Source organism: Emiliania huxleyi (assembly GCF_000372725.1).
Source record: "Emiliania huxleyi CCMP1516 unplaced genomic scaffold EMIHUscaffold_71, whole genome shotgun sequence".
NCBI lineage: Eukaryota > Haptophyta > Isochrysidales > Noelaerhabdaceae > Emiliania > Emiliania huxleyi.
Window position 1 is genome coordinate 357,681 of NW_005196681.1, and position 12,988 is coordinate 370,668.

The 12,988-nt window shown below is 65.6% G+C and overlaps 3 protein-coding genes across 3 annotated transcripts; 1 reads left to right on the forward strand and 2 right to left on the reverse strand.

Annotated features, from left to right (window-relative positions):
* Positions 1–152: 152 nt before the first annotated feature.
* Positions 153–3,858, reverse strand: EMIHUDRAFT_105756 (hypothetical protein; the record flags this gene model as incomplete). Its single annotated transcript, XM_005761423.1, has 7 exons — positions 153–378; positions 520–665; positions 914–1,194; positions 1,258–1,835; positions 1,963–2,081; positions 2,856–2,966; positions 3,271–3,858. 7 exons carry the CDS (start codon positions 3,856–3,858, stop codon positions 153–155), a joined length of 2,049 nt encoding a protein of 682 aa, XP_005761480.1.
* A 2,600-nt stretch (positions 3,859–6,458) lies between these two features.
* On the reverse strand, positions 6,459–7,205 carry EMIHUDRAFT_216881 (hypothetical protein; the record flags this gene model as incomplete). Its single annotated transcript, XM_005761424.1, has 2 exons — positions 6,459–6,615; positions 6,688–7,205. 2 exons carry the CDS (start codon positions 7,203–7,205, stop codon positions 6,459–6,461), a joined length of 675 nt encoding a protein of 224 aa, XP_005761481.1.
* A 3,015-nt stretch (positions 7,206–10,220) lies between these two features.
* EMIHUDRAFT_48571 (hypothetical protein) lies at positions 10,221–10,409 on the forward strand (the record flags this gene model as incomplete). The annotated part of the gene is made up of 1 exon (XM_005761425.1): positions 10,221–10,409. A coding segment is annotated over one exon (189 nt), but the record flags the coding sequence as incomplete, so codon positions are not given.
* Positions 10,410–12,988: the final 2,579 nt, after the last annotated feature.

A 12,988-nucleotide genomic window follows, 5' to 3' on the forward strand; every position in this document is an offset into this window, starting at 1 on the left:
CTTCCCGTATCCCGACCCCCCCCCACCCACCCACCACCACCACGCACACACCTTCGCGCGCACACGCACTCAGCGTGTGTACTGCACATGCATGCCATCCGTCCTTCGCCGGCCGCTGCGCGGACGGGCAGACCCTCCCTCTCGCCTCTCGTCTACCCACTCGCCCCCCACTCGTAGCTGCGCTTCGGCGGCATGGGCTGCGGCGCGGGGCGCGAGGGCATTGCTTCGCGGTCGGGGTTGCTGGCGGCGGTCCTCCGGACTGCGGGGGAGATGGCTGCCGTCCAGACATCGTCCTCGTCCTCCTGCCCGGCGGCGGCGGCCGGCGGCGCCGCTCCCCTCCGCTCGGGGTGCAGGCTCAGCATGGGGCGCGCTGTAAACCTGGCGGGGCGACGGGCGAGCGATGTGTGCGGGCCACGGGTCCTGCACTTTGCCAGGGAGCGAGCTCAAGCGCGCGGGTGATGGACGCGTGGGGGAAGGGGAAGCGAGGTGCGAGCGTGTCTCCCCGCCCCAGCATCGCACCTTGCGGCGAGGTCTGCAGCATTGGCCACCCTTCCAGCGGTGCGCGAGACTTGGCCCCAGCCGAACCGCTGCGACGCGTTCGGCGGGAGGCTCCGGCGCTTCGTCGACCGCGGCGGCTGCTCGGCGCCGAGGGCGGTGCGGCTGTCCTGCAGGTGCAAGGGAGGGGGGGGGGGGGGGGGGCGAGTCGAGTACAGGGTATGGGCGGCTACCTTTTGTGGCCGTGGCGCGTAACACGAGCAATCACAAGGTGGTGCGAGCCTGCATGTCGAGCACGACTTGCTGCAGCGCTAGGTTGACTATTACTATTCTCATTATTATTAATGTACCTGCATGTCGAGCACGACTTGCTGCAGCGCTAGGTTGACTATTACTATTCTCATTATTATTAATGTACCTGCATGTCGAGCACGACTTGCTGCAGCGCTAGGTTGCGCACCGCCTTCTCCTCCGGCGCGACCATCTCCTCGCCTCCTGTGGCGGATGTCCCGCCGCCGCGCTCGCGCGTCGCCCTGTGCGACGGGGCAAGCCTCGAGGCGGGCGACGCAGCGGGCGCCTGGCCGGGCGTGTCGGGTCCGCGCGAGGATGGCGGAGAGAGGCCCGGCACGTCCCACGGAGACTCGTCCTCGTGCGGCGCGGTGGCGAGGGCGTGAGGCTCGTCGATGAGCTCCACCGCGCCTGGATGGGCGGCGCGGGGAGGGGGGCGTGTGCGGTGAGCACGTGGTGCCCGGCCCCGCGCACCCGAGGAGCCTCTGCCTCGCTGCTGCGTGCCTCCGCCCCGCCGCCCCCTCGTCCTCTTGTCGCGGCAGGTCCGCCAGCAGCTGAAGAGGGCGGCGCGCATGCCGACGCCGCCCAGGGAGCAGAGGCAGGCCAGGGCCAGGGCGAGCGCCGCCACGCCCCACACGAGAGACTGCTCCTGCTGCTCTCCGCCTCGGAGCCACGGGGCGGCGGTGCGCAGCCAGTCAGGCAGCGAGGCAGCGGGAGGCGGATCGAGCAGGGCGGGCGGCGAGGTCGGCGGAGGCGGCGGCGGCGGCGGGAGCGGCCACTCGGCGCCAACGGCGAAGTAGCGGGCGGTGACGAGGAGGGCGAAGAGGACGAGGGGGAGGAGGAGGACGAGGTGGTCGCAGGCGTAGAGGAGCGAGCTGCCGCACCCTCCGTGCCCTCGCGTGTACCACGCGGCCGTGCGGAGGGTGCAGAGGGCGTAGACGCGGAGGGCGGAGAGGAGCGGCGCGAAGAGGACGGCGTCGGGCAAGTAGAGGAGGTGGCTCGGCCGGCGAGCGAAGTGCGGGAGCAGCCGGACTGCGCGCGAGAGGAGGAGCCTGCGAAAGGAGGAGGGGGGGGGCTGCGGCGACGGGGCTGCGGCGACGCGTGTTGACGGAGCGCGAAAGGGCGCGGTGGCGGCGGGCGCGCCATCCGAGAAAGAGGAGGACGGAGTGGAGCGGCCACGAGTAGGCCAGTCCGTGCACGGCCACGGCGGCGCCGGCGGCGAAGGTGAGCGGGGTGGTCATCTTTTCGAGGAGGATGAGTCCGAGGAGGGGGTGGCGCCGCCAGACCGTGGTCTCCGCCTGGGGCGGGCAGGCAGGGCGGCGAGAGGGGCGGCCCCTCAGCCGCACACCTCAGAGGGGCTGGGGGGGCGGAAGGGCAGCAGAAGCGGGCACGGGGCGGCTCTCCGCCCCCGGGGCCTCGCGGCGTGCTGTGGCCAGAGTGCTGTGGATGTGCCGAGCATGTCCCCCCGGAGCCGCGGGAGAGGTGAGAGGTGCCCCTGGAGGTGCAGCCCCTAGAGGTGCCCCTGGAGCAGCCCCTCCCGCCTGCGAGCCGAGGTGCGCGAGGCCGCAGAGGGAGACGCGGCCGAAGACCCAGCGGAGGTCCGAGCGCCACGTGTTTCGACTCCTAGCAACAAAGGGAGGATTGCCTCATCACTAAGACCCAGCGGAGGTCCGAGCGGCGCGTGTGCGCTGCTCCATCGCAGCAGCTGCAGCAGCAAGGTGGCGTCGGGGCGGAAGGTGGTCATTGCAGTGCAGTCGGGGTGCAGCTGCATCTGCACGTCCCAGTCGTGCCTGTGACATAATGTGACATCGTAACACATCTGCACCTCCCACTCGCGCCCGTGTGCGCGAGCGCGCGAGCGCGCGAGGTCGGGTCGGTGTCGGTGAGAGAGGTCTGTGGGCGTGTGTGGGGGGCTACTCTGTTGGGCTGGGGGGGGGGAGGGGGGGCTTGTGCGTGCATGTGGCTTGTGCGTGTGGGCGAGGAGTGCGGGGGGCGTCTGCTGGTGCTGCTCGTCGGAGGCGCCTCGCGAGCCAGCGAGTGATGAACTTGTCGTCTCCAGACTGCAGGGGCACGCCTCGCCACGTCTCGCGCAGAAAGAGGGACTTGAAGACCGGGTCGGCCACGATGTGGTGACGGTAGGCGGCGGTGCGGCCGGAGAGGCACTGGCAGCCGCCGTCGAGGGCCTGGCGGGGGCGGGGGGCAGGGGGGGGTGAGGACCGGAGGGCGAGGGGGGGGGGGGGGGCGGTCGTGCAGGTTGGTCCAGCCTCTCTCGCGCCGCTCGCTCTACGACGCTTGCTCTACGACGCTTGCTCGAGTCGCTCGCCTGGCTCGCGGCGACGTCTATGAAGCGCTGTGTGAGGCGCATGTCGGCGAGGACCTGGGTGGAGGCGGGGAAGGAGACTGGAAGGGGCGGGCTCGGTGGGTGGGGATAATTATGGAGGTGGCGGAGATCATGGAGATGGAGGGCTCGGTGGAGGCGGGGCCGACCTCCCACGATGTCTCGGCGCCGTCCTCCCGGAGCGGACGCATGGCCTGCGACGTGCCCACGCCGCCGACGTTTCGACGCTCGAACGGCTTGAGCAGCCAGCGGAGCATGCTCGGAGGCCAAGTCACGTCGTCATCCACAAAGACAACCACTCCGGTCGAGGCCTCGCACGCCTCGACGCCGGCCATCATCTTGTCGCGCTTGCCCGCCCCAGGGTCTGCCTCGAGCACCCGAATGCGGCACACGAAGCGGCCGTCCGGGTAGGTGGAGAGCGCCTCGCTCACCGCGCGCTCGATCTGGTCGGCCTCGTTGACCGAGGCGACGATGAGAATAGAGGATGGGCGGCAGGCCACCCAAGAATAGAGCGCGAGCTTCAGGGCCGGCAGGCTTGGCGAGAGCACAGGGCAAACAAGCGTCGTGTGCGCGGCCAGGTAGGGTGTATGCTCGCCGGAATGCTCTGGCGCGTCTGGCCGGTAGCAGAAGGAGAACAGGAGCTTGACGGCCCAGCCGGCGAGCTTGACGGCGGCGAAAACGCCGAAGGGGAAGAGGTGATCAGGGCGGAACTCTGGGTTCAGGAGTCCGCCGAGCATCGTGCACTAACCCAGCCACTGTCTCCGGTTGCGCCGACCGACCAGCAGGTGAGCCTTCAAGCTGCCTTCAAGTGTCAAACGCTCTTCACGGCGATGGCGATTGGGAAGATGGGTCTTACTTCACAGGTGGGGCTTACTTCCCGGAAGCCAAGACGCACTCCAAGACTCTTACTTCACAGACCTTTCGAGAAGAAAACACGTCTCTTCCCAACGATTGAATTTTAGGAGTTGAGAAACAACAACCTGTTGTCCCTTCAATGCGTTGTTTGTTTGAGAGAGAGAGAGATTTTAGAAAACCAACAAGAAATCACGACTCTCACAGTGATTTGGGCTCGGCAGCTTGTCAGCCCTCAGCCGAAGCTGGGGCCGGTCCCGTAGCCGAGAGAGCCCGCGCCGATGAGTTCGACTTTCTTCTTTGTTTTCTGGCGAACAAACAACAACTCTAACACTCACACGTCATTTGGGGCCTGGAGCCAAATGACGTGTGAGTGTTAGAGTTGTTTGGTATTGCTAAAAATCTCTCTCTCTCAATGCGCGCGCTGCTGGCTGGTCTGACAAAAAAAAAAACTGAAAGGGCGAGCCCTGGAGGCCTTCATTCACACTCACGTCGTTGCCGGTCAGTAGCTCACACACTACATTACTCGGCTCGGCACTCTACTCCCTCTTTGCCAGCGTCGATCGTTGCCTCGAAGCCGACGCGGTACCGCCCAACTGCCCCGCAAGCGACCACAGCCCGTGCTCCGACCCTCCGAGTTCGCCGAGGAGGCCGAAGAGGAGTATGTCTACGAGCAAGCGTTGGAGAACACGCTGAACGTGTGACGACTTTGGACTTGACGAGCAAGGATGGGACGGCGTCTTGGAGCTGTACTCGAGTACGAGCGGGCACATTGCAAATGCGAATGGCAGCCTCAGAACGGCTTCGACGGGATGGCGACCGTTGGGGGATTGGTGTTTGGTGATGATCTGCTACGCGCTGGTATACTCCTCGTGGTTGCCGGCTTCAACGTCGGCGCCAAGAAGGTGCGCCACACTCTCGCTCGGGCAACGGTCAATCGCCGCTCGTGCGCCGCGAAGGTTCCTGCCCAAAAGGTCGGCCGGATCACGATGTACGACGTTAGGCTCACGCAAGCACAGGACCGCGCGACTCGCGCAAGTAACGTCGTTGTCGACCCAGACGAGGTGACTTCATCCACGGACGACAAGGTCGACGTCTGCCCTGACTCATAGCGGGTGGGGAGGCCCTAAAACGGAGGGTGGGGTGGCGATATCGGCAGAGCTAGAGGGCTCAGCCACCCCTCCACCCCTCCACGACCCTCAACCCCTCCACCCTCCCGGAGCGAGAGAGGTCCTCGAGCCCTCCCACGTCCACCTTCCGATAGGAGGGCACACCACGCCACAGGACTGGAGGTTCCCCGTCGGATCGGCGTCGGGAGGGCTCCACAGCGCTAACCCTAACCCTAGGACTAACCCCCTCCCTGGCTCTCAGTCCCACAGGGCCCAGCGAGCTGGGAGGGTGGAGCGGTCCAACGCGGGATTCCGGGAGGGAGAGGGGGAGCAGGAGGGCTGGGCGAGGCGCAGGCGGGAGGGTGTGGTGGTGGGGTCCAGTGCACTTTTGTCACCGAGAGCTTTACGTGTCAAAACGCTCTTCACAGTCATACTAGTTAAGGCGCAGTGGAGAGGCCTGAAAAGTGGGGCTCCACCTCTCTCCCCGCCCACCCGAGAAGCTCTGCCCAAGCTGTTGGTATAGAAGTCTAGAGGGCCTCAGGGGCTGTAGAGCCACACCTAGAAGAGGGGTTAGCTCACACTTTGTGGGCCGCACTGACCCTTCTCCCACGTGCCTTTGCCCGCCCCTCTGATGCTGGTGAGAGCCCCCACCGTTGCGCCCTCACCTCGCGCTGACATATCCTTTGGGAATACACCCATGGGCTCTAGGGACATGTGGGGGCAGCTTTCGTTTGCCTGCGGGTGCCATGCTGGGGTGCTGGGCTCTTATGGTAGCCATTCTCTCAGATTCTCCGGAGAGCTCCACAAAGTGTGGCCAAGGCGGCCTCCGCTCAAGGAACGTTGGGATTTTTCTGGTGACTCAGGAAGGAGGGTTCTGCGCCAAATGAAAATCGGTTCTCCGTGCTATCCGCCCCCGGCGGGCGCCCCGGCTACGCCTGGCACAATTTACTAGAAGTCGGGGCGCTCTTCCACTTGCACTTCCGCCCGAGGGAAAAATCCCTCTCGTCTCTCAGCCCACTTGGCCATAGCAGCAGAGACGGCGCGCTCTGCTGGATCGACGAGGACGTGCACTATTTTTCCGGTGTCATGGCCGTGCCGCAGAGGCGCGCGCGGGGCGGGGCGCCCGGGGCGCGCGGGGGGCGCCTATCTCTGCGCGCACTGCGGCACACGGATCACGGTCAGCCGCTATCGCCCGCGATGTGTTTTTGCAGCCGCGCCTCCAGCAGACACAGCCACCTAAATGCCGCCCAGACAGCGCATCTCGATACGTGCGTGCGTGCTCCAACGACCAAAGCAAAACGTCTCCACGCTTCGCCCTCACCTCAGTCTGTCCAACCAAGAGCTGTCCTTCTTTCCGGAGTGCGCCACCGCCGCCCTCACGCAAGCCCCTCGATCGAGGCTTGCGCAATAGCTTGGGTGAGCCGCTCCTCCGGCGCCGCGGCGCCTGAACCGCTATCCTCGCCGCCGCTGCCAGCCCCCTCCTCGTCGCCCGCGTCGTCACCCGCCGCGGGGTCAGGGGGGGGGCCGTCGTCCCTCCTCCGCCGCCGCCATGGCGGCCATCGCAATCCACGGGGTCGCCGGAGGAAGGCCAGGCTCAGCCGCGACCGGCCGCCGCCAGCGCGGCCCCGGTTCTCCTGAGCAATCATGGATGAGAGCTGCGCTGCCAACGCTGGAGGGAGAGTGCCGCGCCACGCCTGCGCGGGCTCGTTCCAGGGGCCATCAAAGTGGGGCCCGAGCTCGTTCAGGATGAGCTGATCGGTGTCGCGCGGCTGCAGGCCGCCAATCCGATGCGAGCGCGCGTATGCAGTAAACAGCATCCAGTTGGCCCGGCTCTCGAGCTCTTCGACAGAAAGTTCGGCCGGCGGGTCGGGAAGCTCGTACTGCTGGCGCCACGGCTTGGAACAAACTTCGCACAAGCCGAGGTCGCGTCGGCCGTACGATGACAACCGCAGATTTGGCCTCGTTGATATCCACTTCTGCACGCACGTCCGGTGGGCGAGCGATGGGCGGCCTGCGTCGAGGCATTCGCATGGCTGTACCACGTCCGGGTCGGATTCGCTCACTTCATCAAAGCAGACACGGCAGGTGCGAGGAGCGTCGTCGACACCAGGTTGTTCGAGCATTGCCACCCCCGGCGTCTTCCATGGATCGATGGACGCCTGCCCAAAGCGAGGACGTACGTCGCAAGCCGCAAATTACCATGCGTTACCGGCATCATGGGTGATCATGGGTGTCGAGGTGCCATGATTTGTTCTCGTACCCGTCAACGATGAGGTGTCTCTAATGTTGAGCCACCTTTGTTCTCCAAGGCAAGAACACTGGCGAGAGGAAAGCGCTTCGTCGAATAATTATTTCTTTCGAAAAGTCCACCTTCGGGTACGTGCGTAAGAGCACATTCACTGAAAACGGTCAAAGACCGGGCACATCCCGCGAGCGATTTCACTGGACTTTTAAATTCGTGTTGGACACGTCCAAGAATGAACGTTTCGCCGATGCGGGTGGTCGTGCGGCAGCGCGCTCAACCCGAGGACGGTGATGCCGCCCAGCACGGTGGGCCGCCCGAGCAGCGATGCTCGAGTGATGCACACCCAGCGGAGGAGGCAACGGCAGAGGACGTCAACGCGAGGGCGCCGTCGCGGAGAATGCCAAAGTTGAGCACTGCCGCCATTGCACTCCAGCCGACCATTGCGCCCTCCACGCGCCATCGGACCCAAAACAGAACGGTGCGTCGAGTCGAATCGAAAGCTTCCGCCAGACGGTCGTGCGTCGACATTGGTCCGGTGCGCCCATTCGGCGAGATCTCTGCGCGCGGAAACTCGCCGCTCTCCGCAAGAGGCGTCCAGCAGTGTCACAAGCCGAGCCCAGTGCACTCACCACGCGTTCATCGGGCGTTGAGGCAGTCGGAGAGGGAGACGTCAGATCCCACAACCGCTGCCATCTTGAAGGCGGCTCGGGAGTGCGATGCAGCTTGGCTAGCGGAGCATCTCGACCGGCGCGGTGGAAGCCTCGCCGAGGCCCTCCGCACCGCAGGCGCGAGTGGAATCATCGCCGAGGCGCTCGACCCGTCTTCGCTGATCAACCTCCAGGTTCCCGACCTTTCGCTTGTACGGACAGTCACAGCGCACCTCCGGTCAGTACTCGATGGCCCACTGTCATCGAGCAGCTTTGCGGAAGGGCCTATGTCGATTGACAGGAAGAGCCGCGGCCGGCGCCCGCCGGCCGCACAGGCTTCACCAGCAATGCGCCGCCACAAGCAGCCTGGGCGGCGACACACCACGATGCCTAGCGAGCTGTCGCCGCGGTGCCGGACAGACGCAGCTCCCTCGGGCCTCAGCCGCGTGGCAGAGGGTGGCGATGCCAGCCCCCTCGTCGCCGAGAAGGCTGAATCAATGGAGATGGGGCTGCCTGACGATATGCAGGAGCCAGTGCCGGATGCGTCGGCGGAGTTAAAAGCGCTACTGTGCCTCGCCAAGGCCGAGGTTGAGGCCGCCACGGATCTAGGATCGACGTTTTTGCCAGCGGCCGTGGCGTCCACGCTTGCTGAGGGTGAGGCGGTGGCGTTGATCTCGCAGCTGAGATCTCACCACGTGCTCTTGCAACGCGGACCTCAGCGGCCTGCGGAGGCACGCGTGACGCCGCCGCTTCTGCACGGCGCAATTGCTGCACGCTTAGCGTGGCACTCGCGTTCGCCGCGCCGGGCATCGGGTACCGAATTGCAAGGGCCCGGCCGCTTTTGCCGGTGTGCCGCCTCCCTGGTGCCGGCAGGGTGCCTGGTGCTACGCGCCAAACCTAGGGACAAGGTACGCGCCGGTGCTGGTGCAGTAGCGGGTCAGGGGAACGCCATCGTGCTACCTCTCACGGGCTGCTCGATCCGCCTCGACCCAACCTTGCCCGACGAGCCTCTCTGTCTCAAGGTTCACGTCGGCGGCACCACCATCCTCGCAGCGCCAGGCGCCCACGCCTACCCGCAAGACATCTACACGCGGGAGATCGGGGCTGCGACGGGCGTAGAGGCAGTGGAGGGCGGAACCGAAGGCAGAGGTCAAAGCGCTTGGGCGCCGGAGAGCTCATGGGCGCCTCTCTCCTTTGACGCGCTCGCATGCCTCAGCTTTGACGGTGGCGAGAGCGGAGCGCGGGAGGCGCACACCTGGCACGCCACGTGCGCGTTGCTCTCCGTCCACTGCGCGCGGTCGGTGCTGCATGAGGTGCGCCTCACGCTCGCCTGGCTCGCCCACGTGGCCGTGCTCCGCAGCTCCCGTGCTGGCACGAGCACTGGTGGTACTGGTGTTGGTGCTCGTCGCCAACAGCTGCCGGAGGAGCTCTGCCGGCTCATGTTGCACCCGCCGCCGCCGCCACCCTCAACCTCTGAGATCGAGGCTGCAGCGGCCCCACTCGTCGAGGACGCAATGCGCGTTCGCCACCAGCTGTCGCCCCCACCTCCGCAGGCAGCGGTTGGGCCCGGTCCCTGTGGCACCGCACCCTGTCGACTTGCCCTCGACGCAGAGCCGGCGAATACAGGCCGTCGTCAGATCCCCTTGCCAGCGGCTAAGCACTTGGCTGCCACACGCGCAAAGAAGCTGGCCTCCGGGAAGAAGGCTGAGGGGTCAGCAGAGGCTGCAGATGAGAGCGGGCATCGCACGACGTTGGAAAGCCTCGCCCATGAGTGCGTGAGCTTGCAGGCTGGATTGCAAGCGGCGTGCGCCCCCTCCGTCGTGCGTGGCATTGCCACGGCGTCACTCAGCGTCGTGCGTGGCTGCATGGCGCAGCTCATAGACCTCGCCACCGAGAGCACGGCTGAGGTGTACTTACGCGTCGCACCATCACGCAGTGTCCTGCTCTCGGACCGTTGGCCGCCTCTCACGCTGCTCGGAGCGTTACCCGGCCTCTCGCCTGCAGCGGCTTCGGTGCTCAAGCAGCAGCCCAAGCGTAGCCGCGCGGCTCGCGGGTGCGGGTTGCGTCTCGTCCTCGCTTCCTCGCTGTTGGAGGTGCTCGCCCCTAGTTGCGAAGCAGCAGCTGCGTGGGTCGCCGGCGTCAACGCGCTGCCTCTGGGTTCGAAGCAAATTGCGCTCGCCGAAGCGGCCTCTCAGTCGCATGCGCAGGCGTCGGCTCAGCCGGGCGGTCCGTCGTTGCTGGAGCTCGACCCTCTCGCAGTTGCGTTCCGCATCTTTGACCGGGACGGATCAGGTGCCATATCGTGGGACGAGCTTAAAACCATCCTTGCCGCCACGGGAGAGCGGCGCTCTGAGGAGGATCTGCGACAGATGATCCAAGCGTCAGACGCGAACGGAGACGGGAGCATCGACTTTGGCGAGTTCAGGAGGCTGATGGGCAGAGGGGGGAAATACGCCTGCTCGAAGTAGCGCGCGAAGAGTACTGAGTACTCGAGGGGCGAGAGAGCGTGTGCGCGTGTGTACTCAATAATTGAATTAACTGTGAGAGAAAAAAGCAGTTATTGTTATGGCACATGCATGCAACCCCCGTCACTTCCCAGCCGCCTCCTTGGCCGCGATACACTGTAGCGCGGTGCAGACGGCCGTGTTGACGACGTCCTCCACGGTGCAGCCGCGCGAGAGGTCGTTGACGGGCAGGCGAAGGCCCTGCATGATGGGCCCGACGGCGGACGTTTGGGAGGCTTGCTGCACCGCCTTGTACCCGTTGTTCGCTGCGTTGAGGTCGGGGAAGATGCAGACGGTCGCGTTGCCTGCCACCTTCGAATCCGAGTTCTTGAACTTGACCGCCGCCACCGCCGGGTCGACCGCCGCGTCGAACTGAATCGGCCCCTCGAAGGGGAACTCGGGCGCCTTGACCTTTGCGGCCTCGGTGGCTTCGCGCACCTTGTCGATCATGGGCCCCGCATTGCTGTCTCCCGTCGCGTAGGAGAGCATGGCGACGCGCGCATCGATCCCAAAGGCCTTCGCCGTCCCAGCACTGGCGAGGGCAATCTCGGAGCTCTTCACTCTGCCGGAGCGCCCAACTGAGAATCAAGGCGTAACCGTCAATCGAGGCCAGAAGTCGTACAGTACCGGGACAGGGAAGCCTGACCTTTTGGGCCCGGCCGGGCGCCTGAGTGGTCACGAAGGACTCGTCATCGGGCCGGATAATTGGGGGTTGAGAGGAGCAGCGAGGGTCCGCGCGCCATCTTGATGAGCTGTAGCGCTGGTCTCATCGTGTTTGCCGTGGAGTGGCACGCGCCAGAGACCATGCCGTCGCAAATGCCCTCCATCATCATCATCGTGCCGAAGTAGGCGGGGTCGTCGAGCAGGAGCTGGAGCGCCTGCGCGGCTCGGAGGGTGGTCGTGATGGCCTCCGCTTGCCCCACCACAGCCCGGGATAGCAGGTGGCTTCCTGCTCCTCAGTCATGCCCTTCTTCTTTCTCGCCTCGTACAGCCCGGTGATCATCTTCGTCGCCCACGGCTCCGGCGAGTCCACAAGCACTTGTGCCGGATCGATGATCGTCGCCTTGCTCACATCCACGTGCGCCTGCGAGGGGGGTGGGTGCTGGCATTGAGGCATGCGCAGATGGTCCTCGCCGCGCACGCGTGTGCCGCGCCTTCTCTGCGAGCTGCATTACGGTCGACTTCTTCCCGACGATGGTGACCTCGCACAGGTCCCGCGCGAGCAGCTCGCCGGCGGCGGTGACCACGCGAGCGTCGTCACCCTTGCGAGGCGCACGAGCGCGGGTAAGGGGAGCAGCTTGGCGGCTGGGGGTGGCAGGACTCAGCTCGGCTTGGACGCCACCTCGGGAAGCACGATTTTTTGCTTGTTCTTACGCGCGGCCGAAAACATGTTGTGCTTGAAGATGAGCGGAGACATGTCGCGCACCGTCGAAGAGGGCGCCACCATCGCATCGACAAAGGCGGGGTCAATGTACTTGTCGATCAGCATTTGCGCCGTCTCGAGCTTGCCCTGCTGAAGCCCGCCCTTCTCCGAGGCGAGGGGGTGGAGCGCCCGCCCCATGGTGTTGACCACGTCGGCGGCCTGGAAGGAGGACATCTCTGTGAGCATCACCGGCATTCCGATGCCCTCGATGCCGGCGAGAATCTTCGAGATGTGCGGCGGGATCGACTTGGCGTTGGTCAGCAAGATACCCGGGTGATTGGGCGCGTTCCTACCGGAGAAGCGGTGCGTGGGTCGGGGCTGTCTGCGTCGAGTTGATCCCTGGGAAAGGGCGGCAGTCTCACTTGGACTGCGTCGCGAGAAGCAGCGACAGCACGATGTCAGTGCGGCCGGCGGCGGCGACGACGAGGGTGCCCGGTTGCTCCTGAAGCTGGGCGAGCAGGTCGGGAACCTGCAGCGTGCCCACCTCGATGTTTTCCACAAACTGAGCGTGCAGGTTGCCGTGGCCGTATAGGATCTCCGCATTGGTCTCTTTCGCAATCTCTGCCATCGTGGGCAGGTGCAGATTCTTGTGTGTCGGCACAAGCGCGATGGGCGAGATCCCGAGCCGCTCAAGCGACGCCTTCTGCTCAGCGGCGGCCGCCTCAAAGTTATCCTCGGGGAGCCCCTTGATGATCGCACCGGCGCAGGTCACCGACTCGCGGTCGAAGCCCGCCTACGGGGAGTGGAGAGCGAGCGCGTCCGCGTTCGATGCAGGTGGCGGCCTGTGCCGACCAGCCTTGAACGCACCTTAATGCCCTGCAGCTCTGCCTCAAGCTCCGCGCCCTCTACGCCCTCAATATAACAGTCGTGGACGATGACCGCCGGGATGTCGAGCGACTTGATCAGCTGCGCGTAGAAGAAGGAGGAGCCAGGCGCCTCGCGTGCACCGCGCGCATCCACGTTTTGCCCCGTCACAAGCACAAAGTCACGGCCCTCGGCATAGGCCTTGTACTTGTCGACGATCGTTCCGAAAACCTCGTCGGCCTTGCCCGCCGCGTAGAGCTCCGCCGCCTCCTCCGTCGTCATG